The 14,039-nt window shown below is 39.2% G+C and overlaps 1 protein-coding gene across 1 annotated transcript in view; it reads right to left on the reverse strand.

The window, feature by feature from the left end:
* Nucleotides 1-1,836: 1,836 nt before the first annotated feature.
* Nucleotides 1,837-14,039, reverse strand: part of psme4b (proteasome activator subunit 4b) — a 47,018-nt gene continuing 34,815 nt past the window's right edge. The window contains exons 35-47 of the mRNA XM_005471420.4: nucleotides 13,915-13,981; nucleotides 13,697-13,822; nucleotides 13,296-13,448; nucleotides 13,063-13,167; nucleotides 11,896-11,987; nucleotides 11,593-11,724; nucleotides 11,195-11,397; nucleotides 9,339-9,424; nucleotides 9,032-9,160; nucleotides 6,904-7,059; nucleotides 5,830-5,968; nucleotides 5,536-5,669; nucleotides 1,837-2,747 (exon numbers count right to left, since the gene is read on the reverse strand). Coding sequence (XP_005471477.1) covers nucleotides 2,613-2,747; nucleotides 5,536-5,669; nucleotides 5,830-5,968; nucleotides 6,904-7,059; nucleotides 9,032-9,160; nucleotides 9,339-9,424; nucleotides 11,195-11,397; nucleotides 11,593-11,724; nucleotides 11,896-11,987; nucleotides 13,063-13,167; nucleotides 13,296-13,448; nucleotides 13,697-13,822; nucleotides 13,915-13,981 — 1,657 coding nt within the window. The 3' untranslated portion in view covers nucleotides 1,837-2,612. The remainder of the gene's footprint in view (nucleotides 2,748-5,535; nucleotides 5,670-5,829; nucleotides 5,969-6,903; nucleotides 7,060-9,031; nucleotides 9,161-9,338; nucleotides 9,425-11,194; nucleotides 11,398-11,592; nucleotides 11,725-11,895; nucleotides 11,988-13,062; nucleotides 13,168-13,295; nucleotides 13,449-13,696; nucleotides 13,823-13,914; nucleotides 13,982-14,039) is intronic.

The following is a 14,039-nucleotide window of genomic DNA, read 5'->3' on the forward strand; positions in this document are numbered from 1 at the left end:
TTATTTTTCCTTGTGTTTTTTTTAGTAAGTTAAATAAAACACATCTAAAACTTGACAAATAGGTTAAAACGCTGTAATAAATACAGCTAAAAAAATTGGTAATACAGCTTTTCTAAATACAGCCTATCTCTCTTCCTGCTATGATGAAGTAGTTGTCATGAAAATCACTTTAAGCAAACACACATTGTTTAGTCTAACCTTTACTTACTCTGTGTCAAGATTAGTAGTTCTGGCACAGGGGAGCCGGGATCAGCTGCTTCTCATTCTGCCTGCCTCCGTCTCAGCACAGTGAACACATCAAATTCAACACAACTGCATCAGAAAAACATCAACAAGCAGAATAAAAGAGTGACAGCTCGATCTGTGATCCCATCTTTAACACACACACAAACACTCAGAGGTGGGACACAGGTGGCTATTTCTTCTGCTACATCAACCTACCTTTGCTTACTTTACAGTCATAATGTTCCAGTCTTTAGCATACTGTGGACATTAAAAAAAATGAGTATCATCAGAAGCAATACTGAGGTAGGCTGCAGGTTTCAAAGTATGCCATGAAAATATCCCTCAAACCACTGCACCATCAGCACCCTCAACCCCTGATATAAGGCAGGATAGATCGATGCTTTCATGTAGTTTACACGACATTTTGACCATACCATCCAAAAAAGCAGAAAAAGACTCATGTCAGGTAATTTTTCCAAGCTTCTGCGGTCCAATTTTGGAGAGCCCATGCAAATTGTGGCCTCAGTTTCCTGTTCTTAGATGACAGGAGTGGCACCTGGTGTGGTCTTCTGGTCCTGTAACCTATGGACTTCAAGGTCCGACGTGTTGTGTGTTCAGAGATGCTCTTCTCCTTACTTTGGTTGTATTGAGTTGTTTTTTGAGATACTATTGTCTTCCTACCAGCTCAAAGCTGTCTCCTCTGACCTCTAGCATCAACAAAGCATTTTCACTCAGAGAACTGCCGCTCACTGGATATTTTGTTTTTGTACCTGTCTCTGTAAACCCTACAGATGGCTGTGTAGGGATTCCCAGTAGATCAGCAGTTTCTGAAATACTAAGGCATACAACTATGTTCAGAGTCACTAAAATAACCTTTTTTCCCCCCATACTGGTTCTCAGTTTGAAATTCAGCAGTCCTTCTTGACCATGTCTGCATGCCTAAATGCACTGACTTGCTGCCATGTGACTGGCTGATTATATATTTATGTTAATAAGCCATTGAACAGGCGAACCTAATGAAGTAGCCAGTGAGTAAATATATCCTGATGGACTGGTGATCTGTCCACTGTTTACCCTCCTCCTCAGTCAATTTAAAGCTAGAATAGGCTCCAGTCCCTCACAACCCTGAATTAGATGAGGGGTTAAGAAAACGGATGGAAAATTATTAAAATAAGTCAAAACACAAAGTTTAGACAGTTTTCAAGCATTCAACTGTAGAATATATTTTCAATTTTTAGCACTAAACTCAGCTTTTTTGACATTGTGAATAAAAGAAATGCTCTTTTCATGTCTTAATCAATCTAAATGACTCCAGTGCGACACACACAAACTCGTTAAAACTCAGACCTGAGATTTTACTGGGCTGCAGCAGTAAAAGGGGTCTAGCTACACTGATGCTAATGTGCACTGGCTGTAGTAACAGGGTGCAGTGGCAGCTGAATCTTGGCACAAAACTATCCTTGCAAGAAGAAGCTTTTATGTTTGAGCTCTGCACAGAATGAAGTGTACTGCTATGTGACATGGCTGTACAGAGATAAACAGCTGGTGCTTTACACAGTCAGCCAACCCTGCAAACACGCAGCACCGAACACTCAAAAAGAAGCACCACACTTTACAAATAATGCATTTATTTCACAGGACACGTAAATTCTCAGTGCAGAACTAATGCAGAACATGACAAAATATGGCCTATAAAAATATAACACCATTGTTACAGCAGGTCACAGATTTTTATGATCTAATATGATATATACAATTTTTATTTCTTCTTTTTATTTATTTAAATGATATAATTAATGTCAATATGAGGTATTATATATCACGAGTGCTTTAAAATAGCTTTCTTTATGAGTGTTGGATTACAATATAGCTGTAGAAATACAACAACGATCATTTTTATATTAGTTTTACATATATTTCAGAATATATCGTATACATTTATATATATTTATAATTTCAAACATGAACATCATCATGAAGGAATGTTTTCCTTGTATTTAATAACATGCACAGGTTAGAACTCTTTTAAAAGTACATACAGGAACAATGATGATTAGCAATAAAAAGACTTTCTCAATATAAACCAAACCGCTACCTCTAAAGTGGCCACCTTTGGGGCTGCTTAACTGTTTTGCGAGAATGACTAAAAATACCATGTTAGTTAAAAACCATTTGAAACCATTTTGCCCAGTATTGCTTCCTTGCTGGGTTTAGTGAAGGCCAACGGTGGCAAGTGAGGTTCCAGAGGGAGAGCGCCCTGCTAGCATTATCAGATATTATTTTACAGGCTGCACAGAAAACTGGAGTTCCTAGCAGTTGTGTAATTCATTTCTCTGGTAGTGGTCCTACATGGTTGTCGAGGACCTGGGAAGGCAGGAAATGGCTGTCTAGGCGTAATAACAGGGTGACACCAGCAGGTCTGTGAGCACGAGCAGCTGGTCGTCAGTGAAGCACTGCCGATGCTCCTGCCAGTTATCGTGGTGAGTACGCCGAAATTCTGACAAAGTCTTCTTCACCGTCATCTTTGGGCAAGAAAATCAAAATCATAATGCAAAAACATAATCTAGGTGAATGCAGTGTGCACATTTAGAAACAACACCACAAAACACAAGTAAGTTTATCAGCTTTACTGGACTTTTATTGGGCTTTTCCCTGCTTTCTTTCATCAAAAACATGGTGGATGCTCATATTAAACCTGTATGATAACTGAAATCTCTATGATGCAATATTTTCTTTCCAATCTTAGCTCTGTATGATATCCTACAGAGCTCTAGTGGCTGGCGCTTTGGCTGTGAACACGAGACCCAACCTGTTCATGTTTTCATGTGAAGGACAGCCAATCAGAATAAAGATGACTTAAAGGAAGGAGGAAGGGACCTAAAAGAGTTTGTTTTACACAGAATATGAACTGAGATGCGGCAACAAGGCCACATATATGGTAAATATTTGGTAAATAAGTAATGATCTGAACCATGAATCATGCAAAACTACTTTTTTAGCATCCAAGAATAAAAATAGACATACATCTTAAGTATCATTTTTAGAGCATGATTCATCAGTGCACGTTTAGTCCTCTACACGCTGACAAAGCTCAACATCCCATTCATGGAAAAAATACAATTATCTGCCTCATTGCTAGAGCCCTGGTGATACATCAGCTGGCTGATATCGACCAATCACAGATAAACTGGTATCTGCTTTTTGTTGACCGATGAAGGCATCATGAAATTAGGGACATGATCACTTATTAGTCTTTTCAAAAGGACACAACTCAGTCTTCATAAAGTAGATTAAAAAAAGACCAATGAGGGCAGTCTGATGGTACTTATTAATTTCAGAATTTCTATAAAACAAAAAAATTGACTAAAGTAGAAAAACTAAGCAGATCAATCCATCATGAATAATAATAATTTGCTGCAGTCCACTAGTTAGACGTTTGTATCATATTTAATTTAACAGCATTTTCAGCAGAGTGCTTTTACAGGTTTGGTATGACTAAAATTACTTAAAGGGAGCCAATGTTTCCTCCACTGCTGTGTGCATGTGGGAGAAAGAGAAATACCTGGTGTTCTCATGCCTTCATCTGAGTTCAGTTGAAGTGTTGACATATGCGAAAAAATGCTGACTAATAGCTCTGAGTTGTTAAGAGGGCTGAAAGGGACCAAGTGTGAAAGCATCCTAGATTGTTATAGAACACAATGCAGAAAAACGTGCCTGGGATCATATAGAAATGGTGCCTTCACACTGCACATGCAACAGAGCATGCATCCAAGTGTATTAACCAACAGTTACTTTATGAGTAGTTAATAATCTTCCCCTTTTCAATGCAAACAAGTATTTTTATTAAAAAAATATACAGTATATAGCTCTATGTGGTATATGCAGTCTATATAACTATTAACTGCTCTCTACCAGAAGCCTGAGAGTTTGTCCACATTTGTCTTTTTCCATAGACTGGCATGTATAATAAAAAGGTAACAGAATAATTTTTAATATGGCAACCACAGCAGGGAAAAGAGGATTGTTATTTCTCAAGTGTGAATCTAAAGATATTTGGCTTCTAGATAAACAAGATGTAATGCATGATTCAGGGCCAAACTTTTATGTAAACTAATATACATGAGCCCAAAGGGATGTGCTGTTTCTTGGTAGTGGAACATTTCCATTAAAGTCTGTAGTAAAGTCCTGCAATAAAACGAATGTTGATAGCAACTGTTTTTCTTGCTTCATTTGTTTTGAACAGTGAACGCTCATACCCACCCTTGATTACAGCCACTATCTATTACAATGGAGCCTACACTTAAGTTTAAGTACATGAACTGCAAATTCAAAAGTTCCTGTTTTGGCTGGTAAATCCTCTATCTAGAGACACATAATGTAAAATGCAGATTAGCAGCTGAAAATATTTGCAGCAACGATCTAAATTGTTTACAATAATTAAAAACTAATTTGGAAAAATAATTTATTCATTGCACAGTTAGAAACTGTTGTTTCTAGTTAGCTAAGAATGAAGTAAAAAGTTATTTGGCTAAAGAAGGAAAGTCATTAATTAATCTGATGATGATGAGATGATAGGAACACCTTCCTGACTTTTTACATGTATTTTTGATTACATATGTATATGGACGTGGTTCACAGTAGTTTGGTGATTCTGCAGCAATTGCGCTAATCGGCAGCCTGACTCTGAGGATGGCACTGAGCGGAAACTTGGTAACCATGTTTGCTAGTATAGACTGATAAGTTAGCACTCCATTGACTTGCTAAAAACTGACATTTCTGACTCCAAATAACCCAAAACGTGGGGCCACAATCCTACTTTGAGCCATGAAAATATGAACACCAGGAGCTCATGGATATGGATATCGTCATGGTGGATATGTCTACCTTTTAAATAGAGCCTATGATTTACAGTAACCAACATATGTGTCCTTTACTATAATGGACAAAATCTAATATTTCTACCAGATTCTATTTTTTTCCGACTAATCTTTCCGGTAACAGACATGTTAGTCAATATTTTTACAAATATAATATTTTAACTGTATTTTATTGGATTTTCTTTCTCATCTTTTTCACTTTCCAATGGGAGAGGCACTAAATCATCGTCATCATTGGCTCCACACCACTATAATGTATTATTCAAACTCTGCACTACGGATTACATTGTATGTATTCTTCATGCCTGAAGTAAGACCAAAGACACAATTTTCTCCTCAATTGGACAATGAAATTGTATTCTTTCAGCTCACACTGTTTTGAGCTAGATGTTTATATATGAGTGTGTGTGGTGGGGCTAATGCATGCACGCACCTCTATAGGCTGTGGGTCATTGAGATGGCTGCTCAGGTCCATCAATATCTGAGGCATCCAGTCTGGGACATCATAGGGGCTCGACAGGATGCACGCACTGAGGCCGAGCACTCCAGCATGGCGCCGCACTAAATCTACGCACACACACACACACACACAAAGGGAGAGTTAAAATAGCTCTTCGAATCTCAAGGTTCACATTTCCCCTGGGATAAGAAAGGGTAATAGGGCAAGTATTATTGTGATTGCCTCACTGTGCGATTGTGACGTGCACGGAAATGTGTGTGTGTGTACCTGTAGAGGCCAGCTCCCCTCGGGCCTTGGGGAGGCAAGTCTGACTCAGCGTCTGGAGCTGTGTCTGCAGACTGGAGTCCAGAGGGAAGAACTGGCACTGCAGTAAACCACTGAGGGTGGTGCATGCCATGTCCCTCACCTACGGTGAGAAGGAGAAAGGCGGGACAGGAAGGAGAGAAAGAGGGAGGAAAAAACAGGTCCTTGAAGATCACAACTGACAAATAAAGAATGCTGTGGAGAACACGAGGCATTTTTAGGGGCAAGGAATGCATGCACAATTTATTAAGGGAGGCGAGCCCAAGGAGATCAGTGAACAGCAAGGTACACGGGACAGATATAAGCAAAGGAAGGGGAGGAGGAGGAGGAGGAGGAGGGATAGATGCTGAGCTGAGCTGATGTAAAATTCAGTTGCAGAACATCAGTGCCTTCCTGCATCACTTTGCATAAATTATGAATAAGCTCTGAGTGATGGTTGAGGCACTGTAACAGACAGTGATACGAGGACAAAGCATTAATCAACTCTACACTCACACAGTTAACTAAATATTAAGAGAAGGACCTGTGTTGGTAATTTAGACAATTCAGTTGGAGTGCAGGGGTTATTGATTTTCACCTGTGCTGTACATCCAGATCAATAAACGTAGACAGTTTAAAGGTTTTAAAAGCAAGACAAGTGGGACATTGATTGCTCAAAAGCTGACATTACTCAATATTTCAAGAGACTTCTGTTCTCCGAGCAGCAGTTGTAAAGCTTTTTTTATTCGATTCAATAAATAAACATTAGTAAGTAATTTAGAGGATTTAAAGTCAAGACAAATAAACAATTATTTTGGGTTTAGCTTGAATGTTATTTTTAGATCATCCAAGCTGCCACAGACAAAGAGATTTCAGGCAGCCACAGTACTCAATCAACATCCCTGTAACTACAGTGAGCACTGAGACAGACTGTTATTTTTAACCAATAACTGTGAACGGAAAAGATGGATTAAGGTTTAGGTTAGAAAAGCAGCCCTTTATTATCTCCTGACAGAGATCCCAGGGGCTGTGTTAAACCAGTGCTCGTGAATACGTTACCTCAAGCTGCTCATCTAGCAGCAGCTGCATCACCAGCTTTCGGATGCGGAGAACCTCAGCGGGCACACTGAGCAGAGTAAACAAATTGTAGAAAACCATGATCTGGAGGTAGGTCAGCACTGAGAAGCGTGCATGCCATGACCTGCTGCCTGCCATCTAAGGAGAGGGGAGAGAGAAAAGGGATGAGATAATGAGAGACAAGTTGGAGTTTGTACTGAGGTCCCAAAGGCCCTGAAGGTGATATCTTGCTCATAAAAGATATATAAACTTGAATACACAAGATCCATATGTAATACTTTCTCCTTTCATGCAATTAAAATCTTTCAAGAAGCATGTGGATGACTCTGTGAGGCTGTGCCTGCACAATATAAGTATGCCAACATATTCATAATCACACATCTATTTCACTAAGTATAAATATACACAAAATGTGTATAAATAAGTGTATACCATGTACACTTATCATATTCTGCACCACATTCTTACCTTTTTAGTGCATTTGGTTACACTGTGCACATTTTAATGCAAAATAAAAATACAGATTGCAACAGAAGACAAACATTTTGGCATGTGGTTGTGCTGGCCATACCAGGAAAGACCTAATAAACAAACAAACAAGCTAACATATGAGTTATTTATGTTGTTTCCTGATGCTCCTCAGCTGGGGTTTACAAGATTTCATACATATCTACCCGTTATCATCCAAATCAATGATTATCATAATAAAGATGTAAACAGGCATTCTTATCCTGATTTCTGACTATCTGTATCCATTAAAGTAAAGTATAACTTAATGAGGAAAAAATGTCTGTCCATCCATCCATCTGGGTATCTGGGTTCAGGTTAGCCAAGGCAGCCACACCTCCCTGCCCCAGCTCTTCTGGGGGATACCAAGTCATTCCTAGTAACCTAGTAAAGTGATATAATGTCCTCAGGGCGTCCTGGTTCTGCCTCCTGTCGGTGAGGCATATCCAGAACACTGACTCCTTTCAATGTGGAGGAGTTGTGGCTCTACTCAGAGTACCTTCTAAATGACCAAGCTCATCATCCTATCACTAAGGCTAAGGCTAGCCTCCCTTTCAAGAAAGCTCATTTCAGCTGCTTGTATCAGCGATGGGTGCGCAGCCAAACATGAAGCAGCTAAGAAAAAAGATTTTAAGCCTCATCTCAGGGCTAGTTTACCGTGCTGAGCTTTGTTTTACGAATCATATTTGACAGTTGTCAGCATGTACAAATAATTACTCCAGAGGGGTAGCCAAGATGATAAGACATGCTTCAGTAAACTATGTAGGAGTGAATGGCATTAATATCGCAGGTATACTAAATGCACAAGGTCTACCTGTGAATCTTTGAACTGAAATACAGCACAGTGCTGTGATTTCGAGTTTAAATGTTTTAGATCATCAAACAAATTTTGAAATTAGTTAAAGATACGCAGAGGAAATACAAAATGTAGTTTTAGAATAAATTATTTCATTTATTAAGGGTAAATAAACCTTTTTCATGGTGCTGTAGGCAGAACAGTACTTTTCTCAGTGTAGTGTATGTGCTTATAAACCTTAATAAATTAAAGCTCAGACCTGATGATGGCTCTGCATGAAAAGTCAGTATTAGGGTTAGGTTACAAAACCTGTTACAATCGATTCTGAAAGTCTGTATCAAATTTCTGCTGCCTACAAATTACCATAAACAGTTGTTGATCTGCAACTTTTCATTGTGCACAGCACCAGATCCACATAGAAACCTTTTGGTGTTTGATCAAAAATAAAACAAAGCAACAAAGATTTCCCACCAAATGAAACTATTCCTTTAAATAACTGTTTACATCCAGGACTTCCCAGAACATAAAAGATTTACGTTTAGGTGAAGGTGAAACTAAAAAAATTTAGCAATGCTTCCTCATCCCTTCGATATGAAGGTAGTTTTAGAACCGCTATTTCACAACAGGGGTATCACTCACATAAAAACTCACAGCAGAAATTCTGCGAGCCAATTAAAATAGCATAGGTTGTTTTTAGTCTAACACAATACCTTGGGAGGTTAGGCTTGGAACACTGACAGCAGGCAGGTGAGGCAGTTGTGAGTGTGTGTTTTTGTGAGTATTTCTGGATTTGTGTGTACATATTACCTCTTCCAGTGCAGCCAGAACCAGAGGGATGTGCTCAGGATACAGCAGGCCCTGGGACATGAGAGAGAGACACGTGCGTGCATCCTGCTTCATCTCATCATAGCTCTCATCAATCTCCACCGGGGCAATCTGCAGGGGGAGAGAGAAAACAGAGAGAGAGGGGGAGAGAGGTAGAAAGACAAGGAGCAACGCACCATTTTGAGTAAATGAAGAGAGAAATTGAGTTTAATGGGCAAGTAAGATTGAGTGGGTAATAATGCTGTGCTAGAACCTGTGTGTGTGTGTGCGTGTGTGTGTTTGTTCTTACCTTGAAGAGTAGAGGCAGGAGCTGTAGCTGCTGCTGAACAGGAGTGGTAAAGGTTCGCCCTGCACTCGTCATCAGCCATTTTAGGACTGCAAATAGCACATATATACACACATAAACACACAAGGAGAGTTTGAATTGCTGGCAAATGATAAAAAAAACCCCACAGAACTGGAGCTGCGTGGCTCTGGTAATAAAACACAATCTATCATTATTTAGTATCTAATGACTTGTATAATTCCACAGCCAGATATTTGTCTGTATAATGGAGATTACAGTAATAACAGAAACCGAAAGAGCAGCAATGCACAAATACTGAGACAAAAAAATGAGATCTAAATTCAGTCTCTGGCAAACTACAAAAAACCGAAGCAGGCGTGACTACTGCAATACAATAAAAACTGCAAAATAATTACAAAATCTTTAAGTTCAAATAACTTTCTATCCTCATAGGTAATTTCTATATGTAGAGGTTTGCATATGTGTCTGTCTATCTTTCACTGGAAAAACATCCTGCATAGGTATTAGTTTAAAGTATTTAACATTATAAAACTTTGCCAGTGGTGCCTATCCTCTTTCATCTAATGTAATCTATATAATGGTCTCAAGAATCATTTCATCACAAAAAACTGTCATGTTCAAAAGTATGTATTTTGACTCATTATAACTGAATGTGAATTACTATTTAGGGTTAGACAGTTCAGCTGACTATGACTGTTAACTTTTTTTCTATTTAAATGATTAATCTGCTACTTGGAGGTATTACTCCCTTAACATGTGATTTTCAGTAAATTAGAAAATTCATAGACAATAATATAAATAATTGACCTCTGACCTCTGTGTTCATGTCGTCTGCCCACCCGGCTGCCCATTTTATCTCTATGTTGAAATACCACTTTCATTTTTTAATCAGTAATTTTATTAGCGGTTTTAACGATTTCGATTATTAATTCACAACAATTTAACTGCTACTTTTAAGGTTTTCATACTTTCCTTAGATTGTTTCACGTATTTGTATTTCAGCTAGCTATTTACATTTTTATTAGTAACAGCTTCTATATGTTTTTAATCAATGCTGGTAGCAATTGCAACTCTTTATCTGTTTTGTCTGGATAATACATTACTCATCCATACAATTAACTAATAAATTCAATTGCTCACCTACATCACTTCAAATTTTGAATTGTTATTCTTTTCATTTCAGCAAGCTACTATCTTTGTAATCAAATTGTAGTTTATATTTATGTAGGTTGTGCCAACAAAACACAGCTGGACTCAAAAATGGCAAATTCATACTTCTGACTCTTTGCTACATTTTCTTTCCACTATAAATGTTATGCAGGGCGGAAAGTGAACACTCCTTCATCGAAAAGACAATTTGCTTCTGAACGCTGGAAATTTCATTTTGCCTGAATACAATTCGTTAAATTAGACTAGCCTCTATGACGAAAGCAAAATCAATATGAAATGTAGTTTAAATGACTTCCTTATGTGACCTGGACAAATTACATATTATACTAAAGAGACCTATCCAAATATTGAGTTGGACTCCTTTCCATAATTCCTTTTTGACATGCTTGAACACACACGGGTGAAATTTCCTATCGACCTACACCTCACTACCGTTTAAAATAAATTTGAAAGGTGAAATCAATAAAGAATCACAGCTTTTAATTTGGTCCATCTAGTTTTAGTGTGACTGTCTATTTCACCAAGAGAACAAGCTTATATAGTAAGAGAGAGAGAGAGAGAGAGAGAGAGAGAGAGAGAGAGAGAGAGAGAGAGACGTAGCCACTGTCTGTCCCTGGCCTTCCTGCCTAAAAGACACACAGTTTACTTCTTTTCATCCACATTCTGACCCGTCTTGAGCAGTTTGACAGCCTGGGTGCGCTCATCTGTCTCCTGGGTGTTCTCCTCGTGTACGTGGTTGTGGATCTCCGGCTCCGATGTGAGGGGCTTGAGTCGCTCTAGGACCCGTGTGACGAATTCTGCCACATGGGGGGAGGTAGTGGGCCGGGTGTGGGGCAGAGCCACGTCTATCATGAAGATATAGGTCAGGACACTAGAGAGAAAAGAGCAGAAAAAGGGTAAGGGAGCAGAAAGGAGAGATGTCAGAGGGAAATACAGTACGGGAGCAGATGAGACAGAGTTAGAGATAAATAACGAGCCTCTAATTTGAACAACCCAAACAGTAAACACAAGCTAATGAGATTAACCCATTTAGACACTATTATGTAATCCAGAATAAGTTCTTCACCTGCCAATGCGCTCCCTGACATTTTTGTACACCTGGGTGAGTTTGGGCTCCAGGTAGGCTAGCAGCCTGTGCAGCAGTTCAGAAACTCTCCACTGCTGCTGAGCCAGACCCCCCTGAAGCACATACAGCAAACTGACAGAGACAAAGAGAGGGGGCAGATGGAAGAATGGGGGGTCGTTGTGTTATTGCGGGCATGTCTGCTCAGCATACGTCAGCTCAGGTTACTACTGCAGCCTGAAATCAGAAACCTCTTAAATACTGCAAATACTCTGTATGCAGTTATCATGCACACACATACATTACCTGGCATCTCTGAATGAGCTGCCCTCTCCGCTGAGGGGGCTCTCCATCAGCAACTCAAACAGCCAGTGGAGTTTCCTGGGGTCTCTTCCCTCCTGTTGGACAGCATTCAATACGAACAACAATAATTTTCATTGGCTTTTTATTGTTTTGTTTTTGCATAATCATAATAAAAAAAACTGGATAGCTCAGGTATAGCCTTACGCCCTCATTGTTCCAAACAGCATGCTTTATGCTCCAATAAGACATAGGCAAGAACAGGTTATGTTAAGCAAAGCTGTTCTGTTTAATTTAAAGGAATTTGTACTGAATAACATAGTCAATAATGCAGCTAAATGGACTGTCATTTATACAAATATCTAATCAGGCAATCCAGTGCATTTAGACATGTAAACATGATCAAGGTGACCTAGAGATCAATTTGAGCAGAATGGGGGAGAAAGCTGATTCAACCATCTCTAGGGTTTACAGAGAATGGTCTGAAAAAGAGAAAATATCCAGTGAGCAGCAGCTTCTGGGAGAAAATGCTTTGTTGATGTCACAGGAGAATGGGCAGACTGCGTTTCTTTCTACACTCTGGGCCCCTTAGTACCAAGTAAGCATCGCTTAAATACCGCAGCCTATCTGAGTATAAATGCTTAATAAAACTCTTAATAAACATAGATTTAGCAGACCTAATATCTAATATCTCATCTTGGTTTTACTTGTTAGGGTAGCATACTAGCATTAGCACTAAACATAAGGTGAAAATGATAAAGAATGTGGTTTGAAAAATAGAGGACAAATAAAAACTTAGCGAGGGCACCATGTGAGAAGTAAAAGGGTTTCTTAAAGTTTTATCATTTATTTTGAGGGTGGGAAATGTAATGGCAGTTTAACAATCAGTCGTTTTAACATTGCATACAATAGTACAAATGTCAGCCAGCACTGCACTAACATAAAGGAACAATAATAGAATAGCAAGGAACTGTTGCATTACAATTTGTGCTTTAAAAGGTGTCGTCAATACAAATCTGCCAATTTTCACATGCTCATTCATTCTGTTGATTTGTAAAATATCAGCTTCTGAACATCTTATTTAGCAATTAAACAAAACAAATGTCCTACTTTTTATAACAAGCCCTGAGTTATCTTCACTATAGTAGATTTGTATGCATGTGAGCAACTCACACAAGCAGTAGCGATGCAGGTTCCCCAGTCTGTGTAGGTTTCCACCGTGATGTTGGTTAATGCCGTCTTGATCAAAGGGCACAAAAGCTGCCATAACTTTTCCACCTGAGTACACGCACACACATACACAATAATGAAAGTTTTTATTAATATTGACTCTTCTTATCAAAAAGTGGTGCAGTGTGTACGTTTCTCACTGTGTGTGTGTGTGTGTGTGTGTGTGTGTCCAGTACCTTGCTGAAACTCCAGTGTTTACTGCCTCTGATTAACCCTGCAGTAATCTCACACACACAGCGCTGGGAGCTCTCATGGGGGTCACTGGCAAGCTGCTCCAGGTGAGGCCGTAGTAATGGCAGGAATGCATCACCATAGTTACGAAAGAGCCCCTGCCAATCAAGCATGAGCGTGTGAGTTTGTGTGTGTGTATTTTTATCAGGAAAAAAGGGAGAAAAAAAGGAAAGCAGGGTTTTGTTTGACGCAAGTAAACTGCTGCATGATGGAGAATAATGAATCACAAAAGTTGATGATAGAAAATGCAGCACTGTGGAGTTCAATTCAGCCTTGGCTAGTGTCATTATGCTGCATCACTTCTTTGTATAAGCTCTGTCAGATCGATTGAGGATGACAACTGCACCTTGAAGAGGAGAAAACGTCGAGGGTTGAAGCTGTCCTTTCCTTTCCGATCCTCCAGAGAGAGAAACTCGATCAGCTGATCAATAAATTCTGGGTCCGAGAAGTATTCAAAGATGATCTTTTCACCCTGTGTGACACACAAACACAGCCAAAATGTAATAATAGTTATAGTGAGGCATCGCTGAATGATTCTGTGTGTGGCCCTGTATGAACACGCACCTCACTCATCTCCTCGTATGGCAGGTCATCTTTTGGCTTTTCCGAAGATGCATAGATCATCATTTCTCTGAAAGGAGCAGGAGACAAAGAAGAGGCTGCGGTGATTTATAGATAACAACACAAAG

Source organism: Oreochromis niloticus, linkage group LG8 (assembly GCF_001858045.2).
Source record: "Oreochromis niloticus isolate F11D_XX linkage group LG8, O_niloticus_UMD_NMBU, whole genome shotgun sequence".
NCBI lineage: Eukaryota > Metazoa > Chordata > Actinopteri > Cichliformes > Cichlidae > Oreochromis > Oreochromis niloticus.